The sequence below is a fragment of the Magallana gigas genome, chromosome 4, assembly GCF_963853765.1.
Source record: "Magallana gigas chromosome 4, xbMagGiga1.1, whole genome shotgun sequence".
Classification (NCBI taxonomy): Eukaryota; Metazoa; Mollusca; class Bivalvia; order Ostreida; family Ostreidae; genus Magallana; species Magallana gigas.
In genome coordinates this window covers 27,685,871-27,707,539 of record NC_088856.1, presented here as the reverse complement: position 1 = coordinate 27,707,539, position 21,669 = coordinate 27,685,871, and the positions used below count along the sequence as shown (strand labels likewise).

The window sequence follows — 21,669 nt, the reverse complement described above, 5'->3', positions numbered from 1 at the left end:
CTAATCAATTTTGATAGTTAAAGCATAGGAGGAAGAAATAACTCATAAGTTTACCCACGTGTGGAGTTTAATATTACAACATTTTTCGCCAAGCGGTCACTCTATGATCTATCTGGACACAATCCGCAATGAATGATTCTTTGACCTCTGTAAAGTTATCCAATGGATTACAGATGCCTTCTGTTGGACTAGGAACATGGCTGGTATGTACATAATCTACACATGAATTCTGAACAAACGAAATGTATTACATAATTTATATGAGTGATCGTTTCACACGATCTGTTACGTCACAGAGTTTGAGAACTTGTTTGTCTATTAGAAAAACAGACAATGATATTTGCCAAAAGTCAACAAAAAAGGAAAGATAAATTTGTCTCGGTGATACTTTATTGTCAAAATCATGTCGACAAAACAGAATGAATTTGTTTACCCTTTCCTCCCTGATTTGCATGGTTTAGTAATTAGCTTCCATGTAGAATAATTTTTTGCTGACTGTGGTACTTTCGGTTTTAAATAAATAACTTTGAGTTCTTTAATTTTATTTTGATTGTTTGTTGTTAGTCCTCTCTTTAGTGTCATATGTAGATCTTTGTATGATATAGTTAACTTAATAATGAAAATAGAATACATCTTAAAAATTAAATGTAATGGAATGTTTTGGTTTTTTGCTGTAATTTCATATGTAGATTTGTATGCTACATTAAAAAATTACTCTTATTAACAACACAGATATTGATCGAATTCAATAAAAAAAAATATTGAGACAACACGTGCAATAGGGGGCATCTACGATACTACTGGATGTTTTGCAGAACATGCAGGTTTTATAGAACTACTTTCTTTGATTTGGCCGTGTCAAAATAAGACAAAAATATCCCCCATTTATTTTATTACGATAAAAAGAAGGAGAGATCGAAAGGGGGTAAGTGTACATGCAATAAATGATTATATTTTATAGAGTTGGTTCACTATGACTTTATACTAAAGGCTTTAAAAAATTATATTAGACTATGCTTCACGTATCGTACAGGTAGCTTTTTACTATTTAGAACACTGTAACTTAATCTATGGAATACTTAATGACTCGACACTGACCGCGTTCGCTTTACTCAAATTGTAAACACGAACTATAGGCAGTAAAACAAGATACCTGCCTCAGATCACATTTACAATGAACAAAGAACTTTCAGAGGGATAACCATTATAGCCAGAAGAGCTGGGCTATTTGGTGAATATGAGCTTTGTTGTTTTCATGGGTAAATAAATAGTAATAATGACAATTAAATGAATAAACAATTACTGCAAACATATTAAAATATTCATAATCATTTCTCTTCACGGTTATATTATCGAGAAAAATCAGTTTGGGGGTGGGGGTTTGGGGCTTAGATCTTTTGAAGTTGGTTTGTATAAAAATTGATATAGGGCCATAATTTTCATTGATTGATGGAAAGTACAGTAGATTACAAAACAATTTTATCTGCTTTTTTATTTGCTCTTATGTCCATGTATCTACATAAAATTATAATGTCATTTCTAAGTATGAAAACTGAAAAAAAAATCCCAACACAAACCCAGAACAAAATATCTCCATAAAAATAACGAATTTTAAATACATTTTGCTACATTTTTCACGAAAAGTGTTATTAAAGATTTAAGCTTAACAAGACAATATAGAACTTTTAGACAGATCGAAACATCATTTTCAGTTCTATGTTTGTGCAGTTCTGATATATGTGTAACTACAGAATTATAGTAAAGCACTGAGCCGGGATTTTCTAAATAATATTTTAAAAGCAATAGTTTTGGGAAGAATAGTACATTGAAATCTTATAAGCAATTTTGAAATCAGGTGAGGGGGAGGGTTGAAATTTGTTCACTATAGTAGCAATTTCGGTATGACGTCGAACGTGTATCGCTTAACCTAATTTATGATTGACTTTGATAAAGTGCTGCAAGTCGTTAATGTTCACACTTAGAATGAAGACCCATAACTGCTCATATGTGATAGAGAAATATGTCATTTCAGAAGTAAAAATTTAAGTTAAACAATGAAAAAGTTGATGCTTTCTGCTGGGAAAAATGGAAATTGTATGAAATATTGAAAAATATTGCAAAATCAAGATTTTGGTTACTATGGTTACCAGAATCTGTCACGTATCAGATTCATGACATGTACTTCTCTATGGCTTGGCTTTATTTCATATAAATCTCAGAACAAAATAAAGTAAGGATATGTACTTTGTATGCATACTTTTTTGATATTTTGCTAGAATTACTACATTTGCTATATTTTTCATAGGTTGGTATCTGAAGCTTAACAGTAAAATTTAAAGCAAGCCTTTACAAACAGAAAAAAAACCAAAAACAGGTTTAAAAAGATTGTAATCTGGTTAATCAATAGATAAAAATATGAGATCATTGCTAAGCACCTATTTAAAAGCATAGTTTCAAGATGTGAAAATTCAGCATTTGTCTTAAAAAAGTTCATATTTATGATATTTTTTATCATCTACTGCATGATTCTTATATGAACCTTTACTTTAATATTCATCAATTAATTTCTAAACGATCTAATATTTCAACGGTATACCTATACCGTTGATGGTATTTTTACGCCTCTTCACCTGCACTTCAAAAAAAACAAACTATATATGTAGTCGGTCTTCGGATCCAGAATTTAAATTGTTACTTTTTATGTATAAAATTTTTTGATTTTGTCTATGCATGTAAAACAATATCTTTTAATTGTATTTTATATGTACATGTTTATGTGTATATTATGTATGCATTCTTTATGTCATGTGTAGTCTACATGTATTTAAGTGTTAATGAGGTTTTTAATTATCCCACCCAACATTCCATGCTTCACCTTTTGTAGGCGTTAGATAAGACATTCGTATTTTTATTTATACCTTATACTGTCGTTGAAGCTCTTACAAATAGTTGGCTAATACCGTTTATTGTTAACTGGTCTAGTTATCCCCAAATCAGATTGTCTATGCTCTATGCATTATACAATTAGTTATATTTACCCGCCAGTGTCAACTATATATATATATATATATATATATATATATATATATATATATATATATATATATATATATATATATATATATATATATATATATATATATATATATATATTCCAAAAAGAGTGAAATGTGGTATCACACAGAATAAAAAATCAAACAAAGAACATGAGCAGTTCCAAAGCTTTTATTCATTAGCGCTTTTTGAGTTTTAATGTCATGTGTAGTCTACATGTATTTAAGTGTTAATGAGGTTTTTAATTATCCCACCCAACATTCCATGCTTCACCTTTTGTAGGCGTTAGATAAGACATTCGTATTTTTATTTATACCTTATACTGTCGTTGAAGCTCTTACAAATAGTTGGCTAATACCTTTTATTGTTAACTGGTCTAGTTATCCCCAAATCAGATTTTCTATGCATTATACAATTAGTTATATTTACCCGCCAGTGTCAACTATATATATATATATATATATATACATATATATAGATAGATAGATAGATAGATAGATAGATAGATAGATAGATAGATAGATAGATAGATAGATAGATATATATATATTCCAAAAAGAGTGAAATGTGTTATCACACAGTATAAATAATCAAACAAAGAAAATGAACAGTTCCAAAGTTTTTATTCATTAGCGCTTTTTGGGTTTTAACATCCTTCTTCAGGTGAACGTACATAAGTTATGAAAAGAATCATTATGTATTGTAATCATTTTCACAGTGTCTTTTCATTTTTCGGGTGAAAGTGACAAGCAGTTTGCGTCTGGATTAGTTGTCTTTTTATCATTTGCATTTCTTCCTTCATATTTTTATGTAAAGACTATTTTTCTCACATAAATGTTCGTTGCCGCCTAATTTTCATGTTTTTGCAAAAAGGACAATATCTTTACATGCTCACATGTTGTGAACCGAGGGTGGTTATAGTAGTTTGCACCATGTTTTATTTATAAGTTTTTAAAAGCTGATTTGTATATGGGAGGCATTCTCACTGTTTATAGTGAGGGCGTTTCCTAAGAGACAGTTAGATTAGACGATTCTAACTTAGAAAAGTGTAGTGAAATTAATAGCATTGCTTTGTTATGTAAATATCAACAATATGGTGTGTCGAAGTATCTATTTCGTAAATATTCGATATGCAATGTCAACCCGTGTACGCACGGATCAAAGTCTAGTTAGGAGAACTATTATGGAAAATTAAAAAAAATCATCGGAATAAAGTCAGATTGAATGTATGGAAATTTTTATTTTGATAAGATTAAAATAATATATTATATCAATAAAGAAAAAAAAAGTCTATATTATCATCTTGTTAAATCGATCGGGCAATATTAAAAAAATATAAATCGGAATCAAAGCGTTCAAATCAACCTCACCTCATTATTAAAGCGCACAAACCGTTCACAAAGTGTGTAGGTATATTTAGCAAAACGTACCGTACAAGATGCGAACCGTACCGTGCAATAAACGACACGTACCGTTCAAGAAACAAACAGTACCGTTCACAAATCGAACCGTACCGTGAAAGTAGCGAAACGTACCGTAAAAAAGCGTACGGAACCAAAGTGTGCAAACTTGTGCAGTAGTACGTTTCAGGGTCTGTAGTTGAAGTCTAATGTAGTTTTGTATAATTATGTAATACCTACATGTACATGTACGTGCATGCTTTTTTAAAAAACTCCTATCTAATCAATTTTGATAGTTAAAGCATAGAAGGAAGAGATAACTCATAAGTTTACCCACGTGTGGGGTTTAATATTACAACATTTTTCGTCAAGCGGTCACTCTATGATCTATCTCACTACTGGCTCTAAAAACCCCTGTCCGTATGAAAATCCCCTGTTTTCCCCTGTCACCCCCTGTGTTTTCACTGTCATCCCCTGTACATCCCCTGTGTGCCACTGTACAGAGCCCCTGTATACCCTGTCATCCCCTGTGCGCCCCTGTACACAACCCCTGTGTGCCACTGTAAGCCCCTGCCACCCCCTGTATGCCCCTGTCATCCCCTGTAAGCCACTGTCTGCCCCTGTGCATGCCCCTGACATCCCCTGTACGGTCTTTAACTGCTTGCTAAGTAAATAAATAGCTTTTAATTAATTCGGATTTTTTAAAATTTATATATAGCATTCATATTTTAGACGGTGCTTGTTTTTCTTTGCATTTTATAGAGGGCAATATTATTACAAGCGTGAATAATTTCGACACACATCAAGATATACTTGTATACCGATAAACCGCTTATTTTATTGCATGCATTTAAACAAATGACCATGTTCTGTAATTTGTAAAAATAAAATAAAAGGAAAAAAAAAGAAAGAAAAATAAGTGGAGGAGTGCGTGAGATCTGCAATGTTCTGTGCCATGTAACCTGACTGAGATAAAGCGCATAATAACACAACATGATCAGCACGTGCAGATAACCACACACCGATCGAAATGATGAAATGATCACCTATATTTTGACTGTTTTGACCAGTGTAATGATGCATAGAATTAAACATCCTTTATGAAGTTCATGTTAATCGCTGATAATTGCTGTCAGTATTGTTTTTTTTAATAAATCATGAGAGAGAGAGAGAGAGAGAGAGAGAGAGAGAGAGAGAGTTGATTTTTTTCGGAAAGGGGGGTTAGACCGATCCATTGTAACTTTTAACTTCTTTCAGCTAGTGTGCATTTTCCAGTTTAGTTATTTATATGCATCATTGTATAGAATTGTCCACATGCATATATGATACCGTTAATGAAAGATTTAATGCATGACTGTATGCAAATGCCGGTAACGGGGTACCATTTAATTATACACACATGCATTATATTAAACAATGGTCCGGATGTCGGATCAGAACAATATCAGGCATTTATTTAAATTTTATTTCATTTGAAAAATGAAAAATCTAAAAGAGCAATATACAGTTTTAAATCATATCACTGTGCCAAATTATGTTCTGAATTTAAAGCTCTTCAATCTTTTCATGTTTGAAATTCTCAGAACTAAAAAATTGAAATTTTCAATTTATTGTTTCTTTACTTGACAGACTGGGAAAAATTTCATAAGGGGTGTTTAAACAACATATCGCATTATTGTGTAGCATTACCGAGCATCCAGACCCGAGGACGTGTGTGTATATACAAGTACACGTGTGTCTGTCACCTCATTGTTCCCAGTCCCGCTACCGTGCACTGCAAATTGTCAAGAAGGGCTGTATACAGTATATAGCTATTATATAATCACTGACCGACCATTCAGATCTGAGGAAGTGTGTGTATATATACGTGTACACGTGTGTCTATCATCTCTTTTCCCCTATCTTGCTACCGTGAACTGCAAATTGTGAAGAAGGGCTGTGTACAGTAGCTATTATATAATCACCGACCGGGTGAAATAATGTCAACATCATCTCCTTTGAAAACTGTAGCTTCAATAAGCTAGTTGTTAATCATGTGTCTTTAAGTTTTTTGATCAATTCATTTGGAGGTAGTATAAAACATTGATGAATTAAAAATCAATTTGACACCTCCAATGTTAATCTAAATAATTTTAGAAAATTGGTTATGAAAGTTAATAAGGATTGCTTGTTTCCTTATTAAGAAATTAATTCCCGGTTAAACTATTAGTAACATTTAATTTAAAAAATCAATGCAATCTCTCTCTCTCTCTCTCTCTCTCTCTCTCTCTCTCTCTCTCTCTCTCTCTGTATAAACTCCATAGGCTACATGTACAGAAAACACTAGTTCTACATTTACATTTATGTTGTGCATGTTCTGACCACGGTTGCGGAATGATAAAGAATAGGTAATAAAAATTATGATTGCATGTTTACTTATTAGGAAATTAATTCCCGGGTAAACTATATAATTAATAAATTTAATTCAAAGTCAATGCAATCTCTCTCTCTCTCTCCTCTCTCTCTCTCTCTCATGACCAATCAGGGTTTTTTAAAAATATCTCAATATCTATAAAACCTCCTACATGTATAGAAACACACATTTACATTTTCTTACCTTTGCTGCAGATTTCTGTTCACTAGCAATTAATTAAATTATCTTTGATATCTTCCACTTTGCAGTAAAAAGAGATATGGCAATAAGATTTTGGAAATTAATGAAATTGATTATGAGATTAAAACATCAGTTTAAATTCAACTCATGAGTCCAATAAGCCGGTCAGAAACGTATTGAACAAACATAGTAGACAAACTTATATAAGCTATCGAAGCTTTCTTTTGCTATTCACGGGAAATTATTAAAGGTATAACCAAGAACTTGGTTAGAAAAAAAATGAAAGGTGTACTCTATCGTTACATAGCTTACTATAAATTCTATATTCTGACTGATTTATTGGTTTTGGTGCGCTCCTATATGTTTAGATATATACAAAACCATGTGCCGCGCTTGATCTTAGTTTCTAGTGTGTTGATTATTACCAAGAATCATATGATTCATAGGCTTAAGATATCCATAAGTAAAGTGTACATATATCTGTAGACAATTTTAAAAACTTAATAATTCACTCTATGTTGTATTTGGTAGCGATGTTCCCGAGCTCCAAAGGACTACATGCCCCGAGGGCTTGCACACCTAATATAAAACATAATTCCCGCCCTCACCTGGGGTTTACCACCCGGTGAATCTCAAATCTTTAAGTTGTTAGCATGATTTTTGAAGTATCAATAGATTATCAGCTAAAACATGTGATTTCTAAAATTACGATAACAGTGTGTCTTGTGATTCGGCGCTGTTGAGTGCAAATATTGACTTATAGCTCAAAATATAACACATGTGATTTCAATAGTTGAATTAAGAAAATGATATATTGAAAACAACCCAGTCAAAACCCGTACAGGGGATGTCAGGGGCATGCAGGGGGTGGCAGGGGCTTACAGTGGCACACAGGGGTTGTGTACAGGGGCGCACAGGGGATGACAGGGTATACAGGGGCTCTGTACAGTGGCACACAGGGGATGTACAGGGGATGACAGTGAAAACACAGGGGGTGACAGGGGAAGACAGGGGATTTTCATACGGACAGGGGTTTTTAGAGCCAGTAGTGTCTGGACACAATCCGCAATGAATGATTCATTGACCTCTTTAAAGTTATCCAATGGATTACAGATGCCTTCTGTTGGACTAGGAACATGGCTGGTATGTACATAATCTACACATGAATTCTGAACGAACGAAATTTATTACATAATTTATATGAGTGATCGTTTCACACGATCTGTTACGTCACAGAGTTTGAGAACTTGTTTGTCTATTAGAAAAACAGACAATGATATTTGCCAAAAGTCAACAAAAGAGGAAAGATAAATTTGTCTCGGTGATACTTTATTGGCAAAATCATGTCGACAAAACAGAATGAATTTGTTTACCCTTTCCTCCCTGATTTGCATGGTTTAGTAATTAGCTTCCATGTAGAATAATTTTTTGCTGACTGTGGTACTTTCGGTTTTAAATAAATAACTTTGAGTTCTTTAATTTTATTTTGATTGTTTGTTGTTAGTCCTCTCTTTAGTGTCATATGTAGATCTTTGTATGATATAGTTAACTTAATAATGAAAATAGAATACATCTTAAAAATTAAATGTAATGGAATGTTTTGGTTTTTTGCTGTAATTTCATATGTAGATTTGTATGCTACATTAAAAAATTACTCTTATTAACAACACAGATATTGATCGAATTCAATAAAAAAAAATTGAGACAACACGTGCAATAGGGGGCATCAACGATACTACTGGATGTTTTGCAGAACATGCAGGTTTTATAGAACTACTTTCTTTGATTTGGCCGTGTCAAAATAAGACAAAAATATCCCCCATTTATTTTATTACGATAAAAAGAAGGAGAGATCGAAAGGGGGTAAGTGTACATGCAATAAATGATAATGTTTTATAGAGTTGGTTCACTATGACTTTATACTAAAGGCTTTAAAAAATTATATTAGACTATGCTTCACGTATCGTACAGGTAGCTTTTTACTATTTAGAACACTGTAACTTAATCTATGGAATACCTAATGACTCGACACTGACCGCGTTCGCTTTACTCAAATTGTAAACACGAACTATAGGCAGTAAAACAAGATACCTGCCTCAGATCACATTTACAATGAACAAAGAACTTTCAGAGGGATAACCATTATAGCCAGAAGAGCTGGGCTATTTGGTGAATATGAGCTTTGTTGTTTTCATGGGTAAATAAATAGTAATAATGACAATTAAATGAATAAACAAGTACTGCAAACATATTAAAATATTCATAATCCTTTCTCTTCACGGTTATATTATCGAGAAAAATCAGTTTGGGGGTGGGGGTTTGGGGCTTAGATCTTTTGAAGTTGGTTTGTATAAAAATTGATATAGGGCCATAATTTTCATTGATTGATGGAAAGTACAGTAGATTACAAAACAATTTTATCTGCTTTTTTATTTGCTCTTATGTCCATGTATCTACATAAAATTATAATGTCATTTCTAAGTATGAAAATTGAAGAAAAAAATCCCAACACAAACCCAGAACATAATATCTCCATAAAAATAACGAATTTTAAATACATTTTGCTACATTTTTCACGAAAAGTGTTATTAAAGATTTAAGCTTAACAAGACAATATAGAACTTTTAGACAGATCGAAACATCATTTTCAGTTCTATGTTTGTGCAGTTCTGATGTATGTGTAACTACAGAATTATAATAAAGCACTGAGCCGGGTTTTTCTAATTAATATTTTAAAAGCAATAGTTTTGGGAAGAATAGTACATTGAAATCTTATAAGCAATTTTGAAATCAGGGGAGGGGGAGGGTTGAAATTTGTTCACCATAGTAGCAATTTCGGTATGACGTCGAACGTGTATCGCTTAACCTAATTTATGATTGACTTTGATAAAGTGCTGCAAGTCGTAAATGTTCACACTTAGAATGAAGACCCATAACTGCTCATATGTGATAGAGAAATATGTCATTTCAGAAGTAAAAATTTAAGTTAAACAATGAAATAGTTGATGCTTTCTGCTGGGAAAAATGGAAATTGTATGAAATATTGAAAAATATTGCAAAATCAAGATTTTGGTTACTATGGTTACCAGAATCTGTCAAGTATCAGATTCATGACATGTACTTCTCTATGGTTTGGCTTTATTTCATATAAATCTCAGAACAAAATAAAGTGAGGATATGTACTTTGTATGCATACTTTTTTGATATTTTACTAGAATTACTACATTTGCTATATTTTTCATAGGTTGGTATCTGAAGCTTCACAGTAAAATTTAAAGCAAGCCTTTACAAACAGAAAAAACCCAAAAACAGGTTTAAAATGATTGTAATCGGTTAATCAATAGATAAAAATATGAGATCATTGCTAAGCACCTATTTAAAAGCATAGTTTCAAGATGTGAAAATTCAGCATTTGTCTTACAAAAGTTCATATTTATGATATTTTTTATCATCTACTGCATGATTCTTATATGAACCTTTACTTTAATATTCATCAATTAATTTCTAAACGATCTAATATTTCAACGGTATACCTATACCGTTGATGCACTTAAAAAAAAAAAACTATATGTGTAGTCGGTCTTCGGATCCAGAATATAAATTGTTACTTTTTATGTATAAAATTTTTTGATTTTGTTTGTGCATGTAAAACAATATCTTTTAATTGTATTTTATATGTACATGTTTATGTGTATATTATGTATACATTCTTTATGTCATGTGTAGTCTACATGTATTTAAGTGTTAATGAGGTTTTTAATTATCCCACCCAACATTCCATGCTTCACCTTTTGTAGGCGTTAGATAAGACATTCGTATTTTTATTTATACCTTATACTGTCGTTGAAGCTCTTACAAATACTGTAAAACGAGAAAATATGGCGCACTTCATATTTTAGCGCCTTTGGCGCAACTGCTTCTGAGCGCTAAAATTAATAGTGCGCCAACGATTTTCCATATGTATTAAATTTCTTCAAGTTGCAAAACAATAACGTCAGTCCATTTCTAAGGCTATATAGAAGTGTTCATTTATAAATATCAGATGCTGTCGGATCTGTTTGTTTAAACAATTACAAAGGTAAACGGTATGGGTTATCGGGTATAAGTGCCTAAACATGGATTAATTAATTCAGTTTTAACTGCTTTTTAATATCTCTCATTAGCACCTTGAAAATTTGGCTTCTCCCCATGCCACTTCCATTTAGCGCCTCGAGGTGAAAATGTGATTAAGCGTGGCGATCGTTAACGCTGACAATACATAATTGATCATAATTTCTTTGTTCTCTGATTAGTGGATTTAAAGATAACAAGACGATACCTATTTTTTTTAGTGTAAAACTACTGTGAAAAAGATTCTCTCATGGTGATCGAAACTCATGGTAAACGTAGCATTCGATTTCACTTTTAGTTTCGGGACTCTTCTAGTATTATCCAAGTCGACACGTTAAATTCAAAGTCCGATAACTCAAATTTGTTTACCAACAAAAATTACACATCATCGCCCATCGCCAATAAATGAAGTTTCCATATCTATCTACTGACGATTTACATAGAAGTAAGTGTATTGTTTTCAACGACAGTTTACCGTGCATGCGAGATAGAAATCAAAGTCGTTGTGTTCACGTGCTTGAGTGAACACAAAACTAAATTTTGGGCGTGCACATCGTTTATCAAACATCAACATTTTTTGTATTCTTTTTTAAAGAAAAGATGCATGCGCTAAAATATAATTGCGCTAATGTACTGGCACTTGCGTTTGCGCTACAATACGTATGCGCCAAATTTTCTCGTTTTACAGTAGTTGGCTAATAACTTTTATTGTTAACTGGTCTAGTTATCCCCAAATCAGATTTTCTATGCATTATACAATTAGTTATATTTACCCGCCAGTGTCAACCCGGGTTCCTGATGGTACCAACCCAGTTTCCATTCCTTAATCCCGATGGTATCACCCCTAGAACTATTTATAACCCGATGGTGACAATCTGGGTTTCTTAATATTTTGTAATTGATATATACCCGCTGGTATTAACCGGGGTCTCTCCATTTAAACCTAATAGTCTCAATCCATGTTCCATTTCTTTCAATCCCGATGGTGTCAACCCAGGTTTGGTAAGTCAGAGCTAATAATTATCTTTTTGTGTCAACCCTGGATATTTCAATTTCAATTGTAAGTAGCCCTTAAGAAGGCTAGATAGGTTACATAAAATTACTTAAATTATGGTCATATCTTTGAAAACGCATGTGAATGATAAATAAACCAACGCAAATACAGAACTGTTTTTATCAATATGAATTAATAAAGATTTTTTTATATATACATCATCCTTCGACAGAGCCTGAAGGACGAGATGAAAACTGCGGTCCGTTCGGCTCTGGACTCTGGATATCGACACATAGACACCGCCTACACTTACAAGAACGAAGACGCCATCGGAGAAGAACTCCAGGAATACTTGAAGAACGGGAAAGTCAAGAGGGAAGACTTGTTTATCGTTACCAAGGTAACATTTGTTTCAATAACAACCTGCTCTCTAAGAATATAAACAACCAAACAAACCATTAACAACGCTTATTTGCAAATCTGTACATGCTTTAGAGAATTTATACGGATGAAAGGGGGGGGGGGGCTATTTTTAGGTTTATCAAAAAAGCAATAATTTAAATAACGATTTTGCGTAAAAAAAAATTCCCTTTCCCTGGCAATAATTTCTTTATATTAAGCAGATTATTTTTAGCAAGTATCTTTGGAATTTTATGTTGTTTAATCTCATGCAATGTAATTTAATATTATAAAACGAAATTGTTTCATACAAAATTACAGCTTGGATTGATTCATATGGAACCAAAGCAGGTCAGGAGGTCCATTGAGATGAGTCTGAAGAAACTGCAGCTGGACTACGTAGACCTCTACCTAATCCACTGGCCTGTAACACTTGAGGTAAGTCACAGTCGATCTTTCTGTTAAATGTTTTGCTATTCCATTTGAATCCACTTTTTCTCTAGTGCCCAGGATCTTCTTCCTTATCGCATTCTTGAACAGGCCGGATCTGTCCGCCAGCTGTATATAATACACAATTATCACCAAAATATATCAAAACTTTGTACGGAATGGAACAATATGTATCCTGTATTTTGTTTCTTCCAGAAATGCGGTTTCGCGTAAAAACTCTTGTTCCAATGGGAATTAGTGATTCACTAGTTTTCTTGTTTTCTTTGAATTCTGTTTGTAGATTTCTCTGTATTGCACAAGTCAAACGTTGATGCTTCTGATATTTTTTTTTGTTTTTAAATCCAGTCATCCAAAGGTAAGTTTTCATCGACTGTAGACTTTTGTAACCCAAATGTCAAGTCAATGAGAAGAATAGGTTCTCGTTCGAAAAGCAAGTATTATGGAGAGTAGCCAGTCGATGAGTAAACGGTGGCGTGCTTAATGTAGACCAAATATGGAATATTCAGGCCACTTCTTTTCTGGTGGTTTTGTCCACAATCTATCATGCAGGATTCTATTAAATATCTCACACTGTCCGTTCCCCTCGGGATGATAAGGTGTTGTGTGGGATTTTTCAGTGTTGTAGTAATTACACAGTTCTTGAACACAACAACTCTCAAAATTGCGTTCCTGGACACCATGGATACGTTTAGGAATTTGTAAATTTATAAGCCAGTCTTTAACAAGAAAATTTGCGACAGTAGTTTCTTTCTGGTCTATAAACGGTGAAGCATGGGCAAATTTTGAAGAAAAAAAAAGTCATAATTAATACATTTTCACGTCCATTTAATGATTTCTCTAAAACGGTAAAGTCATTTGCGAGATGTCTTGAGGTTTACAAGCAATTGAGTTGCTCATAATATGATTTACGGTTGAAGCAGAGGCTTTTCCTTTTAAATACCTTTTACAAGATTTACACAATTTCTAGACATCTTGTAACATCCTTGGCCAAAAACATCTTTTCTTCAGTAATGAATAAGTTCGCTCGATTTCTTGATGACTTGCATGGTTGGGAATACTTTCCAGAACTGTCTTCTTTAGGACTTCAGAAAGTAGTATCTGTCTTTGTTCACCGGTCTTGTTTGTAATCTTCCTTTACAATACACAGTTTGCAATGAAAAGTTTATCCTTCTGATGAGGAAGTTTTCTCATATCTTTGTGCTCGTTTTTCAAATCACCCACGTTTACAATCGTCCTCCATCAAGTAATGAATTCGACTCAACTTCGGGTCATGGTCTTAAAGTGATGCTAAGTCTGCCGGAAAATACCCCGTTGTCATGGCACTCACCGTCCGCATCTGAAGTCCACCTTCTCTTCTGAATTCAACCGAGTCAGTAGACATCTATCAAACATCTCTATTGATGTACTCTGAGTAGTCCGTTTTAAAGACTCTTTCACTTTTTCCTCCAGTGAAGTAGCTCTACAACTTAACGCATCCGCGTTGCAGTTCACCTTACCAGAACGGCAGTTCACTGTAAAATCGAACTAAACTAGCTCGTCTTTCCATCTCATCGCTGTTGCGTCTACTTGTTGGTTGTGTCCGTTAATGTAACTGAGCGGATTGTTGTCAGTGTAAATAATAAACTTTGATCAAAGAATGTAATCACGATTTATTTCACTAACTGACCATTTGAGTGCCAAAAGTTCAAACTCGATGGAACTCAATTTTTCCATATTCCTTTCAGACTTTCTGAGTGATGTTGATGTATAAGCTATCACAATCTTTCCATTTGGTCTCTTTTGAGATAAAACTGCTCCGACTCCTTCGAAACTTGCATCTATTTTTGGGTTAAATCTGGCAATCCAAGAATTGGAAGTGAAACAAGTCTTTTTTCCAATGTTTTGATTGACTTGGTACACCTGTCGGTACATGACTTTTGAAACTGTTCCAATTTCATTTTGGTATTCTTTTGTTTTGATAATAACGCATGAAAAGGAGCTGCTATGCTTTTAGTTTTATTTCAGTTTTTAAAAACCACGCTACATCACTGATATGTTAATCTATTAATGTTTATCAAAGTATGATGGAGACGACGAAAATCTCCTTCCTTTAACTGAGGATGGAAAATGGAAGACAGCTGAGAAATCGGATCTTTTGCAAACATGGAAGGTAATATCGGTATTGTTTTAAAAATTTATAACTTAAATCGAGCTTTTTGAAGTAGTGAAGCTTTGATGGTGATTGTAAGATACCATGATATTAAGAATCCATGACACAATCTTTTTGTGCGTGTTATAAAAAGTGTTATTGTTGACACGTATGATATTAAGAATCCATTACACAATTTATTTGTGCATGTTATATAAAGTGTTATTGTTAACAACAATGACCGCTTAAGATAAGTGCCATATAAAGAATGCTTTTGTCTGAATTATTTTCTTTATTGTAGAAAAATTAGAAATGAATGATGCTATAATGCACTGTACTGAACATGAATTCAAAGTAATACCTTAGCTTTCCATAAAAACTGTTCCAATCTGCCAAAAATGTCAGCTGTTGCAAGCATCGTCTTAATTTAATTGGGATGGGTGTTTGGAAGTTGGAATGGATGGCAATTAAATTTTTTTTTTGGAACTTTTTTAAGGCTATGGAAGAACTTGTCGACTTAGGGCTGACAAAATCCATCGGTGTGTCCAACTTCAACATTTCACAGGTTGAAAGAATTTGCACGATTGCCAAACACAAACCAGTGATCAACCAGGTATAAAACATATATTTTTATTATAATGTAGAAACACTGAATATTACGACTTAAAAATTATCATAAATTGCTAAGTCCTTCTCCACCCAAATATCCCTAACCCCCAAACCCCCCAAAAAGCAAACAAAACACTGGAAATCAAATGCCTCTGGCATCATTTTTTGAAGAATTTATTAAACACCTTGTTTTGCATTTACGTGGTCAATAAATCTATCAATTCTAATTGTTGTCATTTTTCTTTTTTTAAGGAATATCATTTGACCATATTTGTTTTTATTTGATTAAGAAAATTATTTTTTCAGGTGGAATGTAACATCTACTGGCCACAAAATGAGTTGTTTGAAGCTTGTAAGAAGCTGGGCGTGACAATTACTTCCTATGCTTCATTCGGCTCGCCCGGAAGACCTGGCGAATAGTATGTGGTGCATTTAATTTACATACAATATATACATAACGAATGGTAATTACTCAGAAAAAGTATTAGAAATATTCGACATAAGACGCCAATGGTAGACTTGTTACTTAAAAATTAAAGATATATCTTAAATTATTTTAAAAAATCGTTTTTTTTAAATCTTCTTAACGAATATTTGACAATTACAGAATACAGAACACATTATCATAAAAAATATTTTTTCTTTGTAAAAATTGTTTCGTGAAAAAAAGACCCCGTAAGGAATCTAACACAAATATTTTGGCTTTTAGTAAAGAAGCGGAAGAACCAAAACCAATGGAAGACCCTATCATTCAAAGAATTGCTAAGAAGCACGGTAAAACTCCCGCACAGGTACATGAGCAGTTTTAGATTTTTAAAATATTCTAGCAATTGTGAGATTGAGGGTAAAATTTACGAATTTAAGGAGCTTGAAATTTGAGTTGTGTTGTACAATTATCAAAAAAAAATCCGCTCGTGTTACATGTTGATCAAATTTATATTAAGATGGCTGGAAGGTCGTAGCCATTTTTTAGACCTCCCTTATCTTCTTAAGAAGAAGAGCTCTTTAAAAAGATGAAAGACAATGCTCAAATTCAAAAGCTAAAATTTTTGGAAAATTTCTTGACAAATTAATTGTTTATAGCTTAACAAATCATATCGAAAATAACATTAAAAGGTGTATCTCGTGGTTATCTTTAATGAACATCTAGCCTAGTCAATTTGCTTTATAATCTCAAAACAGGTTCTGGTAAGAAATCTCTTACAAAGGGAAATGATTGTGATCCCAAAGAGCGTTTCCCCTGAAAGAATACTGACTAACATTCAGGTTTGTATGAGACATAAAAACAAGTTCCAAAATGACCTTACTTACAAACGTGCCTTTATTTGACTGTATCGATTTGATCTAGAATATCTGTTTTTTTGTGAGATCTCATTGTTGCCTATTTCGGGCGTTGTAAAAAATACTGTAGGCTTTACAAACACCTTTACCAAGAAATTAATAAAGAATGTGTAAACTGTAAATTTTTTATTAGGGGGGGGGGGGCTTTTAAGTTATTTTATTTTCAGCTGTCTACCCTTTAATGTTCTCAGATTTTATACCCTTGAGCTGTGTAAATAACATGTATCAGCAGTTTTCCAAGAGAACTTGCACAACATGGCGTGGTTACTCAGTCATGGTAGTAAACAGTATATTGTATATCACAGTCGTTATTTGAATGTTAAAAATCGTCATACATGTACACATGTAAAGACAATCTGTTCCGCCTTAATATTCGCGAATGGAAGGTAAAACTCTGATTCCTTGTTTTAACTTGAAAACTGTTATGTTATACCTCTAAATACGAATATAAGTACGCAATTATCAGTCATGTCAACTCTTATCAATGGAGTGGTCTCATCTTATATTACCATCACACAGGTCTTTGATTTCAATCTTACAAAAGAAGAAATGGATGAAATAAAAGGCATCACTGTTAAACACAGCTTCTTTAATTTCTTTGGCGACTTGTAAGTAACACTACAGAATCATTTTATTCTCTAGAACATATTTTACCTTTAAACATGCAGTTAAGTAAACTAATTTTATTTAATATTGCATGAATTTAATTACGTTTGTTATATGTTACAAAATTATAGGAAAGTCTCATTTAATAGTTTCAACTAAGTGCGCACGAATCTTTTTGCATAATTTACAAAATTTTCATAATGACAAAAATAACTCGTGAGAAACATCATTTCATAAAAAAATAGTTCGAGAATAATGTTTGTAAGCATAATATTATTTGAAAAACCTGCCTTTATATTTATTTCAGGTTTGGTAATCATCAGGAACGCCCGTTTTAATTCATCTATTTTGAATGTATTTGCTTTTAAGATATTCGAAAATAATACTATATATTTACATTTTCCAGTGTCTTTGCCTGTGATAACACTACGTATCGATTTTGAACTATATAACCCATAATACAAATGACGCCAAATCGAGGCGCCAGCAGAGTTTGCTTATTAATATTTAAATTCATAATCGTACGATGGCTTAAAATTATATAAATATAAGTAATAAGGAATCATTCTTTGAATATTATGAGATGATATTTTCGGTCGGGGTGTGATCAAATCTATCATAAAGCCCTTCGGGCTTTATTGGATTTGATCACACCCCGACCGAAATTATCACCTCATAATACTCAAAGAATGATTCCTTATTCCTTATTTCAATCCGTATCAAATGATAATTTGATAAAATTCATTACAACTGTTATATTTAAGGATAGGTAAACACAGTGCATATATCAACTATGGTCACGTCAAGCAATTAGAATGTGTAACCTCAAAGTTGTTTGTAAATTCCTAATGCGGTTTAATTTGGCAAATGCCGTTGTTTTCAGTAGAAGGAAAATTAAGAAAACACACTGGAATGATTAAAATGAAGGGTAAGCCGAAAGGCGGGGGGTTAGTGGACGTTATTGTACCACAATCATACAATACATTTTTTTCAATTCAGAAAGGTCAAATTGCTACAATTCTTAAATATTGTAAATTGATTTGCATACGCATAAACTATAGACCTGGTGTAAAAATCAACAGCTGATGACATTGCTCGTTTGCCCGACGCCAGCATACTGTATCTTACTGGTGTGCAAATTGGCGTCTTAAAATAGATATGAAATAATCAGCAATTATACATTTTCGTACGTAATAAAGATCTCTTAGCGATTTTTAGTTCAAAGTTAACAACAGTATTCTCCAGTACAATACATGAAATTTTGGGGTAATATTACATGAACAATCTTATTTCCAAAACAACGCCTATACATCCCAAAACTTGGCGAACGCACTCTGGGAGGCATGGTTTCCAAAATGCGACTATATAAAGAACTAGGAATCTCAAATCTTAGATTTTGTACTTATATTGTGTAGCACTAGAATTGGACTATTCTAAAGAAGTGTGGGGCCTCCAAAAACTATCATTCTATTGAATTGGTACAGAATATAGGCCTTCGTTTTAACTTAGGTGCTCACAGATTTACACCTTTACCAGCGCTACACGGGGAATTTAGATGGAAACTCTCTCATTGCAGACACTTTATGAACTCAGTGCGATTATGGAATCGTTTTCTGACAAAGGAGGACAAACGGAAGCTGAAAATTACCTTGAAATGCACATTTCAAAGTCTCTCAGATCTATGATTGCACAATTTAGATATGGAATACTTCCAATTAGAATTAAAACGGGACGATATAAGAGGGAACCTCTCGATAAAAGAATATGCAATTTTTGTTTATTAAAGGAAATAGACGCACTATAATTAGAGAACGGAATTATTTGATAATATCGGGTACAACCCAACATTATTAAGGTCTAACTAGACAAACCTCTAAAACTTATTTGAAGCACACGTGCAGAGGCAATCTATATTATATAAGCAACGGAATGCGTAATACGTATATACATATTTCAATTTTTTTTATAGTGACTATTAGGCCAAAATGACCGTGTTTTTCATTATTCATTTTGTATATCTTTGTATTTTTTTTATGATAACACATGTCACTATAATAAATTACTTAAATACTTACTAACATACTGACTTTTTATTCCGACAATCAAAAAACCATCCAATTAAAGTTAGACTTGTAATATCACTCTTTTGCGCCACGCTTTTCTTATATATATGTGTAATTTTAATAAAAAGTTCAGAAAATCAACGTCAAATGTATTCCATTTATGTAGGCGTCAATTTCATTCACTTTTTTCAAAACTTGGAAAACAAATAAAATATCCTCCATCTGTGGGACTAACGCTAAACTTCATAAAATTTTATCATATGGCATTTCAGAGAATATAGATTAAAAATCGTTTAAGCAATGCATAAAAGAAACAACTTAAGTTTTGAAAAGGATATTTCTAAGCTTTCCAGGAAAGTTTCCAAAGTTTGCGATTGTACTCAATATTTGACAACAATAATATAACGTGACAAATGTGAAAAAAATTTCCCGGATGCTAATCGAAATAAATTTCTATCCACAAAGGGAATAAGTGTGGATGAGGAGAAGCTGACGAGGATAAACTATTTAAACTGTTGTTTTGGTCAATAGATGGATAATTTTCTTATTTCATCTCAAACCTTGTTACGCCCCCTCCCTTCCACAGTCACTATTCGAAACACATTGTTTCGTTTCCAACTATATCATACTTTATTGAATTATCATTGTAATAAAGTAGGAATTTTTTAATCTTTCGTACCGTGCATGCATTTACTCACGGATAAAACAAAGAAAAGAAGACGGGTGAATAAGGCGTGCAAACTGCCCATATGAGGATAGATAAGATACTATAAAATCAAAATATGAACAAATCTCATAATTTCTATAACAATGTATATTTACCAAAACATCGATTTATAACCTTTAAATATGTTAAATATTTAGAGTATATTGATTTAAATTGGCGTATGCGTGTCAAAACCTCCAAATTTTGTCATTTTTAGAACTTCAATGCCTTTTCTTTTATAGAGTGGGTCTGGGCTCCATATTTTGTCATAGTCTATATGAGGTTTAAAGGAAATCAAACCGATTTCAATCGACAAAAACGTGGAGAGATGACCCACTATACTTCAAAAATGTCATTTTGTATCCAAACAATTGAACGTTTTAGAGAAATACTACCAAGTCCGTAAATTCGTGTTTGAAGTTGCATTTAGCATTTAACAATGAAGTGTGTTGTGACTGAAATGGCTTAGTGGTTATAGCACCAGACATTAGGTAACATTATAGAGCTAGGATTTTGGGTTCGATACCACATAAATTTTAGAATTCATTTTTTTTCTTATCGTTTGTTAAAATATTCAAAACGGAATACAGTTAGAAATCTTGCTTTTGTAAAGTTGTAATATAATATCATATAGTATATTTGGTTGGAAAAAAATTAATTTGAAATTAATTTTTTTCGACAAAACCAAATGGGCATTTGCGCTATCTTGTTCCACCATCTTCTTTGCATCGGCACGAACTATAAATCTAAAGACTAAAATGGCGGAAAATTAATGATATGACCGATACACAACCCCCTCCCCCCTCCAAAAAAAGAAAAAGAAAAGTAAACAAAATAAAACAAAGCCAAAAAAAAAAAAGAACTAAAAAAAAAAAAGTAACAAAACAAAACAAAACAAACCAACCTCCCCCCAGCCAAAAAAAATAGATAAAAAAATCAGCCTCTTTGGGACAGTTTTTGGAACATAGGTTCATGGTCGGAATTCTATGAAAAGACTCTGTGCAGTTTTATGCATTTTTTGCCCTCAAAATCAAAGTTTAAGAAAGAGCTTTAAAAAAAGGTGAAAGATAGTTAAAATCATATTGGAAATAAAGGTGTAAAAGGTTATCACCACAGTGACGTCATTATGTAGAGATGACGTCATGAAGATTGCATTATTTTGATAAATTGATGTTTTGTGGCAAAATACGGGTGTTTTGCGATGATTTTTCGACTG

At 32.8% G+C, this 21,669-nt stretch overlaps 1 protein-coding gene across 3 annotated transcripts; it reads left to right on the top strand.

Moving 5' to 3' along the window:
- Positions 1–22: 22 nt before the first annotated feature.
- On the top strand, positions 23–18,796 carry LOC105340063 (aldose reductase-related protein 2). 3 transcript variants are annotated; one of them, XM_034449300.2, is made up of 10 exons: positions 23–203; positions 12,384–12,551; positions 12,872–12,988; positions 15,060–15,149; positions 15,625–15,741; positions 16,044–16,156; positions 16,447–16,528; positions 16,920–17,003; positions 17,598–17,686; positions 17,992–18,796. In XM_034449300.2, exons 1-10 carry the CDS (start codon positions 129–131, stop codon positions 18,020–18,022), a joined length of 966 nt encoding a protein of 321 aa, XP_034305191.2. In that variant the 5' UTR covers positions 23–128; the 3' UTR covers positions 18,023–18,796. The 3 variants fall into 3 exon arrangements, with proteins under 3 accessions (XP_034305191.2, XP_065937928.1, XP_065937929.1); XM_066081856.1 differs by lacking the exon at positions 23–203 and adding an exon at positions 8,102–8,190; XM_066081857.1 differs by lacking the exon at positions 23–203 and adding an exon at positions 9,193–9,216.
- Positions 18,797–21,669: the final 2,873 nt, after the last annotated feature.

Excerpts from the sequence above, each read along its gene's own strand:
- LOC105340063 (XM_034449300.2), top strand. The coding sequence starts at position 129 with ATGAATGATTCTTTGACCTCTGTAAAGTTATCCAATGGATTACAGATG. Across the intron at positions 204-12,383 it reads TTGGACTAGGAACATGGCTG|AGCCTGAAGGACGAGATGAA; the intron begins GTATGTACATAA and ends ATCCTTCGACAG. Across the intron at positions 15,742-16,043 it reads ACAAACCAGTGATCAACCAG|GTGGAATGTAACATCTACTG; the intron begins GTATAAAACATA and ends TTATTTTTTCAG.